The sequence below is a fragment of the Pogoniulus pusillus genome, chromosome 6, assembly GCF_015220805.1.
Source record: "Pogoniulus pusillus isolate bPogPus1 chromosome 6, bPogPus1.pri, whole genome shotgun sequence".
NCBI classification, from domain to species: domain Eukaryota; kingdom Metazoa; phylum Chordata; class Aves; order Piciformes; family Lybiidae; genus Pogoniulus; species Pogoniulus pusillus.
In genome coordinates, this window is record NC_087269.1 from 30,203,101 (window position 1) to 30,220,899 (window position 17,799).

Sequence of the window (17,799 nt, forward strand, 5' to 3'; positions counted from 1 at the left end):
CAGCTGCTGCTCATTGGTATATTTATTGGTAGCAGCCTTTTGTCACTGAAATCTGGGTAATGCAGATGAGAGAAAACAAGTTCCACCTGCCTACGTAGGGTGGGGGAGACAATTTCTCTGGGGTTATTGTCTGAAATAGTGAGCTGAGCCTGAGTGCAGAGCCTATGTTTCTCCCACAACCCTCAAGGTGAAGATGGATATGTGATTTCTCAAGCAGGAGCCTGCTCCAGATAGAGGTGCATAAAGTCCAGGCAAGAATCACATTTGAGGCCCCAGAAAAATGAAGTGAAGCCTCACATCTCATGGCTGCCACTGCCCAACTCCTGACTGCAAGGACTCAGTGTGACCAAAAACATCTGCGGGGACCATTAAACACAAAACCTCTGTGTGGCCCTCAGAGAGGGAAACTTCATACTTTGGCCAGGGTAAGAACCTCAATGATGACAGCTGGAGGCTGAAGTAGTCTCAAACACTGCATCCCCAGCACCCTGCTCTCTCCCATGTGCTGGTGAACACTGCTATGACATTGCACAGAGTTGTAGAGGAGACAGCAAGCACCCAGTGGAAAATATCACACCTCCTGCTTGCCCTTTGATGGGTTTTCCAAGGGCATCCCTATCAAGAATATCCAGGGAAGCACAATGATCTGAGCAGAGCCGATACCAAACCTTTGCCCATCTTAGGACACTGTGTCCAGGCATGAAGAAAGGTGCTGTGGGTGTTGTCATACTCCTCCTTCCTACAGGGGTGAAGAGCATTACAAAACAGTAAGTCTAGAAGGGCAAAATTGCCATTAGGAAGAAGTTCTTTACTGTGAGGGTGGTGGAACCCCAGAATAGGTTACCTAGAGAGGTGATCGAGGCCCCATGCCTGAGAAATTCAATATCAGGCTTGACAGGGCTCTGAGCAACCTGATTTCTTTGGGATGTCCATGATGACTGCAAGGGGGTTAGACTACATGACCCCTAGAGCTCCCTTTTAAGCCACTGCCTTCTATGATTTGGATTCACAAGATGGGACCTTTTCAGGGGTTAGTTGGCACAATCCAGACCAGTTCCAAACACATATGGATTTATTTATCCTTTTCCTCTGGACTGTGAAGCCCAAGGTTTCAAAGGGACAGTGCACATTGGATGGATCTCATTGGATAACTGGGCTATCATTAAGGTCATGTGCTGCAAAACTGCTGAGCAGAGGAGAGGAAACTGAGGTGATCCCCTGCCAGTGACTGCTTCTCAGGAAGCTCATGCTTTTGCTCTCTCATTACAAGCCCCTGGAACCTTCAAATTACCTTTAATTCTACACAGCAAGGTCCAGCTCTTGGGAAGGGCATACTGGAATGTGTCCAGAGAAGGGCAATGAAGCTGGTGAGAGGTCTGGAGCACAGCCCTGTGAAGAGAGGCTGAGGGAGCTGGGGGTGTGCAGCCTGCAGAAGAGGAGGCTCAGGGCTGATCTCATTGCTGCCTACAATTCCCCGAAGGGAGGCTGTAGCCAGGTGGGGTTGGTCTTTTCTGCCAGGCAAGCAGCAACAGAACAAGGGGACATAGTCTCAAGTTTTGCCAGGGGAAGTCTAGGCTGGATGCTAGGAGGAAGTTGTTGCCAGAGAGAGTGATTGGCATTGGAATGGGCTGCCCAGGGAGGTGGTGGAGTCGCCATCCCTGGAGGTGTTGAAGCAAAGCCTGGCTGAGGCACTTAGTGCCATGGTCTGGTTGATTGGCCAGGGCTGGGTGCTAGGTTGGCCTGTCTGATGTTGGAGGTCTCTTCCAACCTGCTTGATTCTGTGATTCTCTGAACCCCAGGCAGGTATCGAAGGCTGCTATGAGTGGCTGGCAACCCAGCCCTATCCTCCTTCTCACCCTCCTAGCTTGGGCTGGGCAGACTGGATGGAGTTTTCCCCTTCCTTACACACACTTGGGATCTCCTTTCAGCTCTTGCCTTTTTTTTTTTTTTTTTTTTTTTTTTTTTTTGTGTGTGTGTGTTGATTTTTTAAAGGGGGCACTGCAGCTTTAAAAAGCTTCCCAGACTTGCCTTTGTGACCGGAGGAGAGGGTGGGGTGGTGGCGGAGGTGGAGACCCAGAAGAATGAAATAAAGAGAAGTACAACAAAAAGAAGTTAAAAGTGTGAGTGACAAGTTTTCGGCAACAGGCTTCAGCCCCTGTGGGGTCGTTTGGGTGAAGAATGGCAACAAATGAACAAATGAGCTGGATTTTCATGCTTGGTGGACGGTGAATGAATAAGCATCTTTTAAAACCCTATCAGGAACTCTTTGGATTGTCATTATAGCTGGAAGGAGGGGGAGAGAGGCAGACTTTTGAGGGCTGACCATGTGAAAGAATCCCAATTCTTAGCCTTTTCTCTGCCAGTGAGCATGGCTGCACCAAAACGTGCAGGAGGGCGGGTGTGCGGCTGCAGCTGAGCATCCTGCCACAGCCCAGCACTGGGGCATCTCTGGGGAGTGCCGAGGTGCCCCGAAGCTCTTTGTAAGAGGCAAGAGGATCTGCGCCACTTGCAGAAGCCCCCTCCCCCCACCCCACCCCCCAACCCCCCCGATTGCTAGCAGTGTGGAGGGGACAGGCAGCAGTTTGCAGCCCCAGCTGCCTCCTCCGCCAGGAAACCTGACTGAGATGTCAGAGGCAAACAATGTGAAAGGGCAGGAGGCAACTCACTTAAAGCCATATTTAGAGCACAGAGTGGAAGCCTGAGGTCAAAGGAATTGCCCTGGGATTATGGGAATCACCTTCATTTTCTTGCCAGCGTTCAAACACAAGGGAGCCATCCAAGACCAAGGAGGAGGCAGATGAGTCTCTCACTGAAGAAAGGGCCCTGGCGTTTCCCCTTCCCTGGCCCTGGCAATGAGCATGGCTTCTCTAAGCCACGCAAATCATTTACAGGCTCTGTTTTCAACTGCTTGTTATCCTCACCTCCCTGTTTTAACCTTGAACAGAACAGAATTTGCTGTATATCCTACAGCCAGAGTCCAGCAAAAATGCAGTTGCAGAGAAGAGGGAAGGTTCAGGGGGAAACAGGCTTGAAGCTTCCTTGCTTCTGTAATAGAGGATAATATATCATATTCAAAAATCTTCTTGTCAAAATAAAGGAGACCTAAAACTGACTGTTGGGGGCATGAAAACATCAGCTTGTAGTGAGAGGAGCTGCCCTGGCTGCAAAAATAAAAGTTGAGTCTGCCTTGCATAGGATTTCAGCAACCAAACTTGGCAATGCCTGGGCTAAGTTTGTTTTCAATCCATTGCCTGCAAGTATGTGAGGGCACAAGCCTGTGCCTCTGGAATGGTCGTGGTCCCAGCAGCCACCTGTTTCTTCCACATCAAAAAGTCCAGAGGCCATTACAGCAGCCATGGTTTTATAAAGGCTGGGCACAGCACTGGAATAGCCACATCAAGAGAAATGAGACCATCATGCACTAAACATAGAGAAAAGATAAATGGAAACAGAGTCTTTCAGTCTTCATTATCAAGTTTCCATGGGTTTGCCAAAACCATAGCAACCAGTTCAAGCAATGATTAACCTAATAATGTGGAGGCAAAGAAAAAAAAAATCCATTCAAGCCCCTAAAGAAGTCACTAGTTCTCCAGAGGTAGTAAATCCACTCATTCTCCCCCCACACATACACCCCCCCAGCCCCCACCAGTATGCAGCCCCATGGCTGGAAGACCAGAAGCATCCTAAGCCTCATTAGAAAAGAATCTGCAGTGCAGTAGAATCCACTAAAGTGACAGATTTCCAAAATTACAGCTGTATAGATAACTTTGGGGGCTTCTGCAAGACTGCCTTTCATAGGGCTCTCAGATTTTTGTTGCCCATGTAGACCCTGAGTTCTCTTCAGCAATTTTTAGCCAAAAAAAAAAAAAAAGCTATGTTTGCAAGCTGAATGTGTTTTTATCCTCCTGAGTCCCACAGCACTCACAGATAGACACAGCAAAGTGATGCCTCCCATACGGATTGATGAGAGCAGAGCTGGGCTAGCAAGGAAAACATCAAATGATTTTATCAATCAAATAATCACAGTGGTTTTTTTTCCTGTGGCCACACACCGAGGCCTTGGAGCACTTTGCAGACTGTTAGAGTATGAAAACAATACTCAATTCAGCTAGGGAAGGGGGAAGGGGGAGGAATACTATTAGGTCTTTCATTCTGCCTATCTGATCTACGACACAGATAGATCACGTTCAGGACTATAACAGTACACACAGAGATAGGCACACACTTTTTTTCCCTAGTCCTCAACCTTGCCCCATCTCCTGTGTTTCTCCAGCAATGTGGGTATAGCTTCCCAAAGCAATGAATAGGCAAAGGAGTGAGGCTCGGCACGGGTGAACGGGTCCCAGGAGGCGTCAGGAAGAGGAGATCTCAAAAAAAGCTCATGCAGAAAGTGAGACCTGCTCACCTTGCTTGTCAGTGCTGGCACCATGGTGCCCTCATCCCCTTCTGCATAGACAGGGCGCTGGCATTTCCTCCTTGTGGGACATGGTGACCCGTTGTGGATCAAGTGCACAAGAATGCATCACAGCTTCTCTCAGATCCACCAAGCCCAACATGTTTTCTGAGCTGACAAGTGCCTACTTGGCACAGTGGCCAACCTGTCCTCTCCCTTTACCACATAAGTGGGTGATGTTACCCAAAGCCCACCTGAATGCCCAGCCGAGGCGTTCTGCCGAGGACAGATGCACCGAGCGGGGCTCAGCACCAGGACGGACTCCCCAGAACCCCATGCTTGGCCGGACCCCGAAGGTTCAGCCCTGGCGAGGAATGAAGCAGAGGGTGGGGGGAGCACTGCGCTGCGCCCCCCGGCCCAGATCTGGTCCCTTCCGCCGCCTTCAGCACCATGGCCAGTGCCCGCGGCGCCGGTGCGGGACGGGGCGCGGGAGAAGCTTCTCGCAGACCTCAAATCCTCCTCGCCCTGGGGGATTCCGCCACCACTGCCCTCCCCACGCCTCCCAGGGAGCGGCGAAGATGGATGGATGGATGGATGGATGGATGGATGGATGGATGGATGGATGGATGGATGGATGGATGGATGGATGGAGCACCCCCAAGGTTACCCCTCCAGTGTTGGAGCTGGGTTTTTTTTGGCAGGACAAGACCCCCGCTATCCCGTACCCTGTCAGGTTTCACGTTCGCCGCTTTTGTTGCGGTGCGGGATAGAAGGTGTTGCGGTGGGGGGCTGTGTTTGTGAGTGTATCTTTGTTTCCAGTAACCAAATTTCTTTTGTTCTACAAATTGCCTCAATAGCGTCTCTTCGCCGCGGGCAAACGGGCTCAGCGGAGAACAATTAGCATCACAATGGGCTTTTGGCCTCACGGGCCGCTTTGTCTAGCGGCTGCAGTCCCGCTGGGGCGGCGCGGAGCGGGGACCGACCCGGCCGTAAATCTACCGGCTACAAATTGAGCCCCGGGGAGGGCTCCTAGGATTCATGTAGCTTCTCTTCTTGACATGGAGTGGAAGGTTTCGCCTTTCCCACCTCTTGCGTTTTTAACACAGACACACAGCGCACGGTCCCGGCCCCGCTGCAGCCTCCCGCTCAGGGCTGCGCGTCCTTACACCGGCCGGTCCTGCTCAGTCCCCGCGCAATACTCGGTTAAGCGTTCCTCTCGGGAAGGACGGGGTTAACCTGGGGAAATGCTGCCAAGGGAACCTGCACGACCCCTGAAGCTAGATCACTGCTCCCCGGGGATATTCGCAAAGTAGCCCGCAAGAGCCAAACCTGGCGCTGAAAATCCACCTGCGTGGGGAGGAGGCCTGGGGAGGAGGGCTGCACCTTTCCGGGACGCAGAGGTCAGAGCCGCGGCAGCTGCACAGAGGGACTGGGCATTACACAGACCGGCCGGTGTGGCTGCACATAGAGACCGGCTTGCAGTGCGCGCCTAGGCACCCAGGGACACACAAAGGCGTGCGCACAGGCGCAGGACTCCGCTGCGCCCCTGTCTATGATCTGTCCTCCCTACTAAGGGGAGCGCACCGGCATCTGACACACTGTCACCTCACCAGCCACAGCATCCCCACATCAGCCATACCATCCCGGCACTGGGCACACCACGCTGGCCCCAGCATACTATCTGGGGCCGCCGCTGCCCTCCACTGCACAGTCTGCCTCTGATTTTGAAACCCCACGAGAGCCCTCGGTGGAAGAAAAAAAAAAAAAAAAGGCGGGGGATGCACAGGTGGGACCACGACACATTTTATTCTCCTCTTTTTCAATCTTCTGAAACAAAAATTCTCTAAACTACAGCCGCGGCTTTCGCTCCCCGGTACAAACAGCCGGGCCACCGCTGCCAAAAATACTCTTATGTACAAAATATATATTTGTTACGAAATATAATCAATAAATACCGTTAGCGACAAATTAATATAATTTACCGTTTCCGAGTACAAAACCGTGATTTGGTTTTGCCCGTTCGCCCCCGCTGCGCTCCAGCCAAGCGGGACGGGACGGGGCGCGGGGCACCCGGCGCTCAGCGCAGGGTGTGGTCCCTCTCTGCCCCACCGGCTACCTGAAGGCCAAAAGTGGGGCGCAAGAAGCCGGGCGGCGGGCTCAGAGGAAAGCAGGGAAGGCGGCAGGGCCGCGGCGCAGGGCAGCGGGCGGCGGAGCGACGGGGCAAGGCGAGTCCCATGGCCCCGGAGAGGCGGCGACTGCGGGGGGCGGCGGCGGCTGAGAGGGGGGCTCGGGCAGGCCCTGCTCTGCCAGTCGGAGGCTCTGGGTGAGTGCCCAGATATAGTTGTGCGCGAAGCGGAGCGTCTCGATCTTGGTGAGCTTGGCGTCGTCGGGGAAGGTGGGCAGGACGCTGCGGAGCGCATCCAGGGCGGAGTTGAGGTGATGCATGCGGTTCCGCTCCCGATCGTTAGCCTTCATCCGCCGACTCCTCTTCTGCTTGCTCAGCAGACCCTCGCTCCACGCCTTGCCACGGCCCCGCCGCCCCTTCCCCTTTCTGCGGGCCGCAGACGTCTCCCGCGGGGCCAGGGCGGTGCGGGCTGGGGAGCCGCCTCGGCTGCCTGCGGAGCCGCTACCGCCGGCGGCTGAGGGAGGGTCGTCAGCACCACCGAAATAGGGCTGCCCTTCGCCCGGCGAGCGGTCGCTCTGCGGGGCCATCCTGCAAAGCCGAGACCGCGTCAGCCAGAGGCAAACGGCTGAGCTGGCGGAGCCACTCGCTCCGCGGCTGTACCTGCTGAGCCTGTGTGAGGCTGCGGGGCAGGAAAACGGCTCTGGCTGCGTTCTCCCCCGCCGCTCCCCCTCCCTAGAGTGTGGGCAGCAAAGGCTGGGCGGCCGGCACACGACTGCCGTTAAGTCCCTATATATATAGGGCCGACAGACAATGGGGATTTCCCAGCCGGGCGGCGTGTGCGCCCCCCCGCCCGCACCCACCCCTTGGCACGCTTTTATCTTATCAGCCCGGCGGGAGTGTGTCGGGCCCGGCACCGCCTGCTGCCCCGGCCCCGCCACGCCAGGCCTCGCCGGCACTCCACGCCGCGACCCCCCTCCCGCCCTCCTCTCCCTCCGCCTTCCCCCGGGACGGGACGGAATCCGAGAAGGAGGGCGCTGCATCTCAGCCGGGGCGGCTGTGCGCGTCGAAACTTCTCGGGGGGCTGCGGAGGGCGGTCCCGACTCAGAGCCCCGGCGGTGGAATGGATCTCCCGAAGCCCGGGATGCGCGAAGCAGGGTGCTCCCGGTGCCAGCCCTTAGGGATCGCCCAGGCCCGACTCCCCGAGGTAGAGACACCGTCACCTCCCGCCGGCTAGGCGCTCCAGGGAGCTCATGGGAAATTCCTTTCCCGAGGGGAAGTGAGGGGACCCTGCCGCCTCACGCGATCCCTCTTCTCGTCCCCCGAAATGCCGAGGACAGCCCTGCATCCCTGGGCACTGATCGGTGGAGCTACGGGAGCTGTCCCGCGGGCGGCGAGCGCCAGCACGGGAGGGGAGTCATATGCCCTTCTACTGTCCCTGTACCCCCCACCTCGCGCCGTGTCTTCGCTCCCCCCAGGGAAACGAGGGCTGGATCCCACTGGGGAATGGTCTCCTCGCGGATCGCAGCCGCTCCCGCCCCGCCAGCCCGGCGTTTAGCCAGGGGAGGGCTCCTCCATCGCCGCGGCTCAGTGCGCAAAACGTGCAGGGGACTTTTGCGCACCGGCTGCGACGGGCGGTGGAGACCGGCCCGGGCCACGGCCACTTTTCCCCAGTGGATGACAGGAGGCCGGGGGCAGCGGAACCGGACCCTTCTCTGCACGGCCTGGCACCCCCTGGGATGCGAGCAGGGCGAGCAGAGAGGCGCAGCCTCGGCGAGGCGTGAGTCCCCCTGCTCCTTCACCAAAGAGGCGCGGCGATTCCCAGCTGGGCATCACGGCGCCGCGAACGGACGAACTTGCCCTGCGGGCCGGCGACGGTATGAGGGGCAGCTCGGGCAGCCCGGTCCGATCCTCGGCCCCTCGGGGCGGCCGCGGTATGAGACGGTGAGGGGAGTTGCGGGGCGGTGCGCCCTGCCTCTCCAGGAGCGCGGCGCGGCGGACAGCCCCGTGGCGGCAGCGCTGGGAGGGCGGGGGAGCGGGGCCCCGGGGGGCGGCCACCGCGGCGGCTCGGGAGCCCTTTCTCGAGGGGCGGCTCGGAGGGCAAGGGAGGATGAATAGGAAGGGCCCAGCGAGGTTTTCTTTTTTTTTTTTTTCCTCTTTTTTTTTGTGCCTGTGCAAATGGATGACAAAAAAATCTGGCGAGCGAGTTTCCAAGACTCAGACTGCCCACTTCAAACGTCCTTCAAACAAAAGCTGAAGAGGAAAAGAAAGCCCCACCTGGTACCGCTGTTTGCTAAAATAATAATAAATAGATTTCGTTTAATAAATAATTACAAGAGATTGTAAAGTGGAGTGCTTTGGGAAGCATTAATCATGGGGCTAGGGGCAGACATCACCTGCTGGCAAACAAGACAACTTTATTGTTAAATCACCTTCCCACTGCCACTTTCCGATAACTCCCTCTCGTCGCCACAAAGCCCGGCCGGGTATGTTTACTCATAGTTAGCATAACAAGCACCATATTACCACCAACGTGATAAAAATCTGCGGGGGCACCTCTGCGGACTCCCGCTCACACCTGGCCGGGCCGCCCCGGCACGGGGCTGGCATCCAACGGTCCTTCCAGGAGGGGCCCTTCTGCCGTTTACATTGGCCTAGGTTACGCTGCTTTACAACAGCTTTACTGCAAGCCCTATCTCCTGGTCCTATTTGTCTTATTTTATTGAAAACATATGGTAACCAGCCGGGCTCCGGCGCATCTCTCGCCTGCCAGGCGTCGGGACCGTTTGGCGAGCCGGAGCACGGCCGCTGCCCGCCTGCTCGAGGGGGTGAAGAGAGGGCAGATAAGGATGAGTCCGCTCCCGACCCCTCTTCCCCAGGATCGGGGGCCCACCGGCCTTTCCAAGCCCTCCGACCGCCCCAGGACCCCGCGATGCGCGCCCGCGCCCTCTCCCCGCGGGGAGCAGAGGAGATGCGGTGGAGACACCTGCGGCGGGGCCGCCCTGTCCTGCCCCGCTCCCCACAAGGGCTGGGACTGCTCAGTAGGTACCGTGATTTGCGGTGCCATATGTCGGGCGGCTAGGCACAGCCCTTCAGAGCCGCGGCAGCTGCTGCCCCGGCCCTACCTTACCCGGCGCATAATACCTGGAGCCGCAACGCCGCGTCCTCCTTTCGAGAGGGTAGCGCTGCCGGGCCGGCTCCGTGCCTCTGCTTTGTGACTTTATTGTGGGGCTCAACAGATGCACGCCTGCCCCTCGCCCCGGTGTGAACGGGCTGCATGGGACACAAGGAGCACAGATGCCAGGCGCAAGGTGCACCAGATGCCCCCCTTTGTGAACTCAAACAATATTTCTCCCTTCCCCCTCGCACCATCCTTTATCCGACAAGAGGGAGAGGAGAAGGACCGCAAAAGAAAAAAAAAAAAAAAAAAAAAAAAAAAAGGAAAAAAATATACTAAAGGCGGGGGGGTAGGTGGGTGGGAAGGAGCAGAAAGGGAAGCCCCGGGAAGCGGCACCGGGAGCGCGTACCCTTGCAGCCGCCCGATGGGGCGCACGGTCGGGCGCAGTGCCGCGGCCCCGAGCAGGGAGCTGCGGGTAATTTGCTATTCCCGGGTAGGAGCCGGCAGTGCCCGCCGTGGGGAGACGGGCCTCTCCTGGAAGTCATTAAACAGCCGGCGAGCACTAAGCCAGAGGTTCCCCAGCCCCGAGAATGGGCAGAGTAGTGGCTTGGGACAATGAAGACAGAACTGTCCTGAGCACCGTGAAGATTCCCGCCCGGGACCTTTCAGAAGGAAGGGTCCAGAGCAACTGGTACTCACATTGAGGGCTTGTCTAGCAACTTCTCTCCCTTGTATGGGCTGGTGCAGCTGGAAAGGATGTCCCTCTCCTTGCGCATTCCTCTTTGAAGAGGCAAATCAGGCTCCGGTCAAGGCAGAAGGGGCTGCGTGAGGAGAAATGTTTCCCGAAGTTTAGACTCCCTTTCTGCACTGATACAAATCTCACCAGATGCAAACACCAAACCCCTCCATAACCATTCAGCTACAGAAATCTGCCTCAAAAGGCCTGATCCATGCCAGAGCTGATGGGTTTCCCCCTACCCCACTGAAAGCTTGGCTTCACATTTCACATTCTCCAACTTACAATGTCTGGGGACTGAAGCTCCTTAAGGGTAGGAATAACCCAGCCGAGCCCCAGGGTGAGGAATTATATCACTGTGCCAGAAGGAGAAAAGGAAAAAACACTCAAGTTTCCAGTGCAATCCCATTCTACAATAACCCTCTCACAGAATCCTAGCATGGTGGAGGCTGGAAGTGACCTCTGGAGTTCATCTAATCCAACAGCAGGTTCACCTGTAGCAGGTTGCCCACCACCACGTCCAGGAGGGTTTGGAATCTCTTCAGAGAAGGAAACGCCACAGCCTCTCTGGGCAGCCTGTTCCAGGGCTCCAGCACTCTCACACCAAACAAGTTTCTTCTCACATTCAGATGGAATCTCCCGGGTTCCAGTTTGTGTCTGTTGTTGGGCACCACTGAAGAAGAGTCTGGCTCCATCCTCTTACCCCTCACCCTTTAGTTATTGATTAGTGTTGCTTATATCCCCTCTCAGTCTACTCCTTTCCAGGCTAAACAGCCCCAGGTCTCTCAGCCTTTGCTCATGACAGAAATGCTCCCGTCCCCTCAGCATCTTTGTAGATGGATGGAGCATCTTCTTAATGCTTACAGGCATGATAGGAGATGGCTTGATAAAGCTGCAAGAGCAGCCTGCTGTTCTGACATTGAAACATATTTTGGATCAGAATGCAACAACCTCGAGCATAACAGAAGCCTTGGTTATCTCTGGCTAGGAGAGAGGGAAGGAGAAAGAAATGTCATGGAAAGGAAAGGCAAGGAACAAATACCAGGCATGAAAATGTCAGACAGATACTGGGCTGTGATGCCTGCAGGTGGGCTCTGTGAAACCTGTTACCTTATAGAAACTTACCCAACCATCTGAGTATCTGCCCAGGAATCACAGAAATATTGTCCTCACTTCTCTGCAAGCTGCTCACCTCCTGTCATACCCAGCTCTGCCAGGATCCCCTCTTTGCTTATGGCAAAGCTTCCTTGACCCAGCAGTTTCACCTGCCAGAAAGAGGGTTTCTCCTCCACCCTGATGACATCCTAGGTAGATAGGATGGGTTACATGTCCAGCACAGACTCTCATTCAGGTTTTCCAAGTGCTTTAAGCATTACAATAAGATTCTGATGAGATCTCACAGAAATCATCCCAACTTTCCTTTGAATGAAATACCATGGGGGCTTAACAGGTGTTCAAGCACTGCTGTACACCACAGACCTCAGTTTTCGTTTGCATCAACTCTCCTTTAGGCATCAATAAACACTCAGAAACCATGGATATGCTGATCTCAGACTCCCATCATCCTGAAGGACTTCTGTCCTGTAAGGACAAAAACCTACCTAAGGGCATTTTGATGCAGTTATAAGCAGTGCAGACTGGTCACGTGGCTCAAAATCCTCACCCTCACAGCTGCCCATCAAACAGACAGGTGGTGCTTCCCAGACTCCAGAAGTAATTAAAGATATGCTTTCTTCACTGATTTAGAGGCTCCTCCAGTCGAACTTTGAACAGAAGAGAAGGAACCACAGCTGGCTTTTGAGAAATGGGAAAGTTGTTAAAAGGCAGAAGTCTGGAAGTAAATTCACTGCACAGCCTGGGAACAAGGGCAGACTCACATATCACTAACCCTTCTCCACAGCTTCATCAAAGCCTTCAATATGAAACAGTCAGTTGGGAGATGGTGACCCTTCCTTTGCTCACCCACCCACACCCCCAGTAGATGATCCCATTCCCTCCCTGACCACCACTGTACCAGATCTATCTCTATTTTCCTCCCTCCTTCCAGTTTCAGGATGCAGCTTCACTCCTCATCCACGTTCCTATATCTCAGTCTCACCATCCTCTCACTCCCATCCCCACGTCTTCATGCCCCTCTCCTGGCATGCCTTGCTCTCTGATTATCTCTGCCAGTCGGCCTCACTGCCCCATCCCTAATTTCCCCAGCTATCTCTGCCCATCTGCACCATCTCACTCTGGCTCCCGGTGCTGGTATCTTTCTTCTGACCATTTATCCAGCATCAAGCTTCATCCACTGAGTTCCCAGCCTCTGAACTGGAATCTTCTCCTGCCCTGTACTCCTGCAGCACTGAATTGAAGACAAGTTTACATCCAGAAGGAATGGTTTTCTTCTCTCAGTTAAGATGTATCATGAGCCACAAGAAGCACAACCTCTCCTGCCACTCCATGCCAGGACCTCTGGAAAGGTGAGCAGTCAGCTTGACTTCTGCATCTTGATGAGAAATGATGCATTTGCAAGGGGCAAGGGGAGAGGGAGGAAGGGAGAAAAAAGAAAGACCTCTGGATATTTTCACACAAAACACTGCAATGGTAACAGAGGATTTCAGCTCTGCAAGATGAGCCCCCACTTGCCACCAGTCTGTGTTAGTCCTTGGCAAGAGGATTTTAGGGATTTAATCTCAAACCACATGCCAACAGGTTGTAACAGTGAGACACAGGCAGTGACCTCATGCAATGGAGACCTCAAAGCACTCACCCACCTGGATGCATTTTAAGTCCAGCTGCAGGAAGGAAGCACCATCTCAATACCAGCATTGCCCACACAGCTTGAGTCCAGGCTGGGCTGGGGGGATGATCCAGCCCACGGCCCACAGCGGGCAGGACTCTCAGTCAAAAAATCTCTCGGTGGAGGATGTCCCCAGCTACCTCATGCAGCACTGCCAAGTACCCTGAAGCTATGTGAGGGCCTGAGCTGGGTCAGTGGCATGGTGGTGGAAATGTGGGGGGCACAGAGCTGCCAGTGTGTGACCCAGTGTCCCCAGGTCCCAGCAGCTTCCTGTGGTTTATCAGCACCCTTATCAGTTTTCTTCACCGCCACGTTTCTTCAAACCTACTACAGCTGCTTTGGGCACCCTGCCCCAGCCACCTTCAGCAGCTCCCGGGTACCAGCATCTTTTGGGAGCCTCGGGCTCTGGCCAAGCCCTGTACTCACAGACACATCATCCTACGTCCCCTTATCATTAGATATCCCCTCACCCCGGGGGCTACGCCTCCCTCCCCCAGCTCTTCACTGCCATCTCCCCACCATCATTTAAAGTTTCTGAAGTAATTTCTTTTTTCGTTTTTGTTCTTTTGCCTTTTTTTTTTTTTTTTTAAAGCAAACCATCTACCATATGTTCTCCCCTGAAAGGGGCAATTGTTAACAGATCATTAAAACACCGTGGCGAGTGCTCTGAGATTCCTTCCCTCCGTCTTACGCATTATCCCGTCTCTGTCACCCTTTCAATGCAGCTTTGAGGACTCTGCTTTTCTAACTTCCTTCTCGGGAGGAGAGGGAAAAAAAAAAGGAGGAGAGAGAAAGAGCCACTAAAGTGACCCTCTTCACAGCTCTCCTCCTTGCTTTTCAATGTCTTTTTCGACACCCAGCAATAATTGGGGTGAGGGGCTGGCGTGCTGCTGCCAGGCTGGGGGCAGCAGGGATGCATCCTGCCCCATTCACTGGGGTTGGGAAGGCAGGAGGAGGTGCTGCAGGGATGCTCCAGCCACCCCACAGCCTCTCCTTTCACTGCCGGGCAGTGGGGTTGTTACCATTGGATGCTCAAAAGGTAGATTCTGTCCATCCTGGTTCCTTTTTGTCCACTGGTAGGATGAAGTTGTGGGATGACTCTCCCTGGCACACAGATCCCACTGAGGTAGAGGGCATCCTTACACAGCTCACTTCCCTGACTGGATCAGATGTTTCCAACAACACAAACACATTTCATAAGGAGATAAGCTAACAGTTGGCTGGGAACTGAACTAAGCCCACAGATAGAGCTGTTTTGGGGCTTGGACATTTCATCTCCCTTTCTTGGAGGATGAACACTGCTTTAGGAGATACAACATGTTGAGGAGCTGGGGATTGTCAGGGCACAGCCTGCTTTTACCCAAGCCACTGAGGTCAATATAGGCACAGCAGTAGCATCTGTCCCCTTTGGTGGGACAAGAACCTTCCTAATCCTGCATTCTTACATCTCCCAGATCCACAGGCAGGAAAAGGGACCCTGGGAGGGCTGTGAGCACTATTAACTGCAGCACTGTTCAAGGACTGTTCAGTGACTGCCTTTTCCAAGGAAAGCAAGCCAGCAGAGCTACATCAAGTCTGGGATATGTCTGGTAGTGTGGCACTGGGGGATTGAAAATTATCACCATCATCTTGGATGAGCTGGGAGGGCTTGCAACTGTGCAGCTCCTCACCACTGACAGAAAGGCACAGCGAACACCCGAATCAGGCAGTGTTACACCTCAACAGCAGCCTTACACATGCCTAGCTCCTGCTTGGTGGCTATGAAACTCATCATGAGCTTGCAGACTGCCTACCCTTGTGATGAGAAAGGTTGAGGCTTTCAGAGCTCACACGTACATTCCTTACCTGCTTCTTGCCTCCTTCCACCATGGACTTGGCCATTTCCCAAGAAGACTGTGCTCCTCAACTCACCACAGCCTGCAGCTGAGCTGCAGGCACTATTTGCAGCACTCCTCTGGCAGAAACACCTTTACAATCACTGCACAAGGCCTTTTGAATTCACACTTGCCCATCCCTGCAATGGAGCATGGGACCAGAGAGAGCCTGTGCTGGGAAAGATGGGCAGGGGGCAGCTGTTCCAGTCAGCAAAACCCAGTTACATTTGAAACTTCAAAAGCCCTTCACACCAACTTTTCCAAGAGCCAGTGATTTCCAGCAGCTCAGCTGCTTTGCCAGTGCCTGCAGGGACCTCACAGACAGCTCCTCCATCACCCAGGCACCTGCCAGCCTGACACCCCAGCCCATTCCCCCCATCCCTGGCTCTTGCCCTTCAACCAGCAGGTTTGCCCCAGCACCTGCCAAACCCTCAGCACCTTCTTATGCTTGTTTTAACCCAGTGAGCTCTGGCTTCAACCAGGAGGAGAGTCCTGCTCTGCTTTGCTCCCCCTGAAGGAGGAGCCACATGTTTCCACCGTGTGGTCACTGAGCATCCCAGGAGTGCTTTGGCAAGCAACACTCAGCCAATGCCAGCAGCTCCTTGTGATTCCCAGGCAAAGTCCCCTCGTCCTCAAAACCTGCTGCAGGCAATGACACCACCACCCATGATGCTGATCCATAAAAATCTCCATGTGGAGCTGAACACCACAACAAGCTATGATCTGCAAACTGGTACCCAGCATTCAGAAACAGGAAGGTGGCTTTGCCTTCTTGTGTGCATCCCAGGCAGACCAGAATGCTCTCCAGAATGGTAGCTTTCACCTACCTCTACCTCTTCATCTCAGAAAACACACTTTAAATGGAAGAAGAAGTACCTCATTCAAGGGAGCAGGCTGGAAATGGGCAGGACATCCTCTTTTCCAAGAGGATTTAACAGCTGCCTTTGCTGAGGGCTCTCATCACAGCTGCAAGGCAAACTTTTAGCCCTTATAGCTGCAAAGCCAGAGCTCAGGCCAAGAGCTGAGCCCAAACAAAAGCACTGCACCCATCCTGAATGTGAAAACAGACTGGGGTTGGGTCAGCTTTAAGAAGCATGATGGATTGAGCACAATTTTGACAAATTAAGCAGCAGCATTGTCCTCATTGCCACAGATGAAGACACCTCTCTCTCTCCCCCCTCCCCAGAAAGTTGTAAACATCAAATGAGGATGCAAATCTGAAGCAACTTCCCTGCCACCAGTGGGCTTGGCATCAAGGAGATCTCTGTGATCCAGTGGAGCCCAGAAGGTTCCAGGCAGCAGGAGCACAGAATGGTAGCTGTTGGAATAGACCTCTGGAGAACACTGAGTCCATCTAGCACCTGCACTCTACAGCTGAACACCCATCAGATTAGGTCTCACCAGCAAGCAATTCCTGAAGGCACCTTTTAACAACGAGCTTATACAAGTGAAGTCAGGAGCATTAGGAAGTCTTAGTGAAGAAAAAGATCTCAGGAATACAAAGCTGTTAAACGGCTTTGAGACCTTAAGCACTAATCTTCTTCCCATCAGGAGGAAATAATCTCATTCCACCTCCATGGTCGGTTTTCCAGGTTGGTCTGTAGCAAGCAGCTGTATCTTAGAATCATAGAATCAACCAGGTTGGAAGAGACCTCCAAGATCATCCAGTCCAACCTATCACCCAGCCCTGTCCAATCAACTAGACCATGGCACTAAGTGCCTCATCCAGGCTTTTCTTGAAGACCCCCAGGGACGGTGCCTCCACCACCTCCCTGGGCAGCCCATTCCAATGGGAAATCACTCTCTCTGTGAAGTCTGTTACTAACAGTTGAGATTTCCAGCTTTAGCTGGGGGTCATAGCCCATGGGAGCTGTGCCCACACACGGGGGCTTCTTGGAGCAGGGCAGGAGCCAGGCCACCAGGGAAGCCTTGCTGCTGTGCACAGGCAGAGCGAGCAGGTTTAATCAGTGCCTTGTGACATTGCAAGCCCACACCACTAGAGGGAGCGCTGCCCGGAGCTCTGCCAACGAACCATCACATCATAGAACCGTTTTGGTCGGGAAAAAAAGACCTTTCAGATCATAAATCCCAACCCTTATCCAACTCCAGCCTGGTGTGTCCTTAATGAAGAAGTGGGTTTTGTTGTTTTTTTTGGTTTTTTTTTTTTTTTTTTTGTTTTTTTTTTTTTTTTTTTTTTTTTAGGTTTAAAGGCATATTTTAGTGAACACCAAATAGCAGCACAAGGCATGTGGAGTTCACAGGCTCAGAGGATGTTAGGGGTTGGAAGGGACCCAAGTTGATCATCGAGTCCAACCCCCCTGCCAGAGCAGGACAATACTATCTAACACAGAGCACAGAGGAACACATCCAGACAGGCCTGGAAAGTCTCCAGAGACCCCACAACCTCTCTGGGGAGCCTGTTCCAGTGCTCTGTGGCCCTTACAGTAAAAACGTTCCCCCTTGTGTTGAGGCAGAACCTCCTGTGCTGCAACTTACACCCATGAGCAGAGCCTGTCCCTCCCCTCCTGCCCAGCCCTCAGGTGTTTATAAACATTTATCAAATCCCCTCTCAGTCTTCTCTTTTCCAGACTAAAAAGTCCCAAGTCTCTCAGTCTCTCTTCATCAGGCAGTGCCCTCCAGTCCTCTAACCATCCTCGCAGCCCTCCGCTGGACCCTCTCCAGCAGATCCCTGTCCCTCTTAAACTGGGGAGCCCAAAACTGAACACACAAGATGGGGTCCCACCAGGGCAGAGGGGAAGGAGAACCTGCTG

The 17,799-nt window shown here is 54.0% G+C and overlaps 1 protein-coding gene across 1 annotated transcript; it reads right to left on the reverse strand.

Annotated features, from left to right (window-relative positions):
• Positions 1–6,283: 6,283 nt before the first annotated feature.
• NEUROG3 (neurogenin 3) lies at positions 6,284–7,176 on the reverse strand. The gene has a single exon (XM_064145668.1). It carries the CDS (start codon positions 7,103–7,105, stop codon positions 6,551–6,553), a length of 555 nt encoding a protein of 184 aa, XP_064001738.1. The 5' UTR covers positions 7,106–7,176; the 3' UTR covers positions 6,284–6,550.
• Between the last annotated feature and the right edge of the window lie 10,623 nt (positions 7,177–17,799).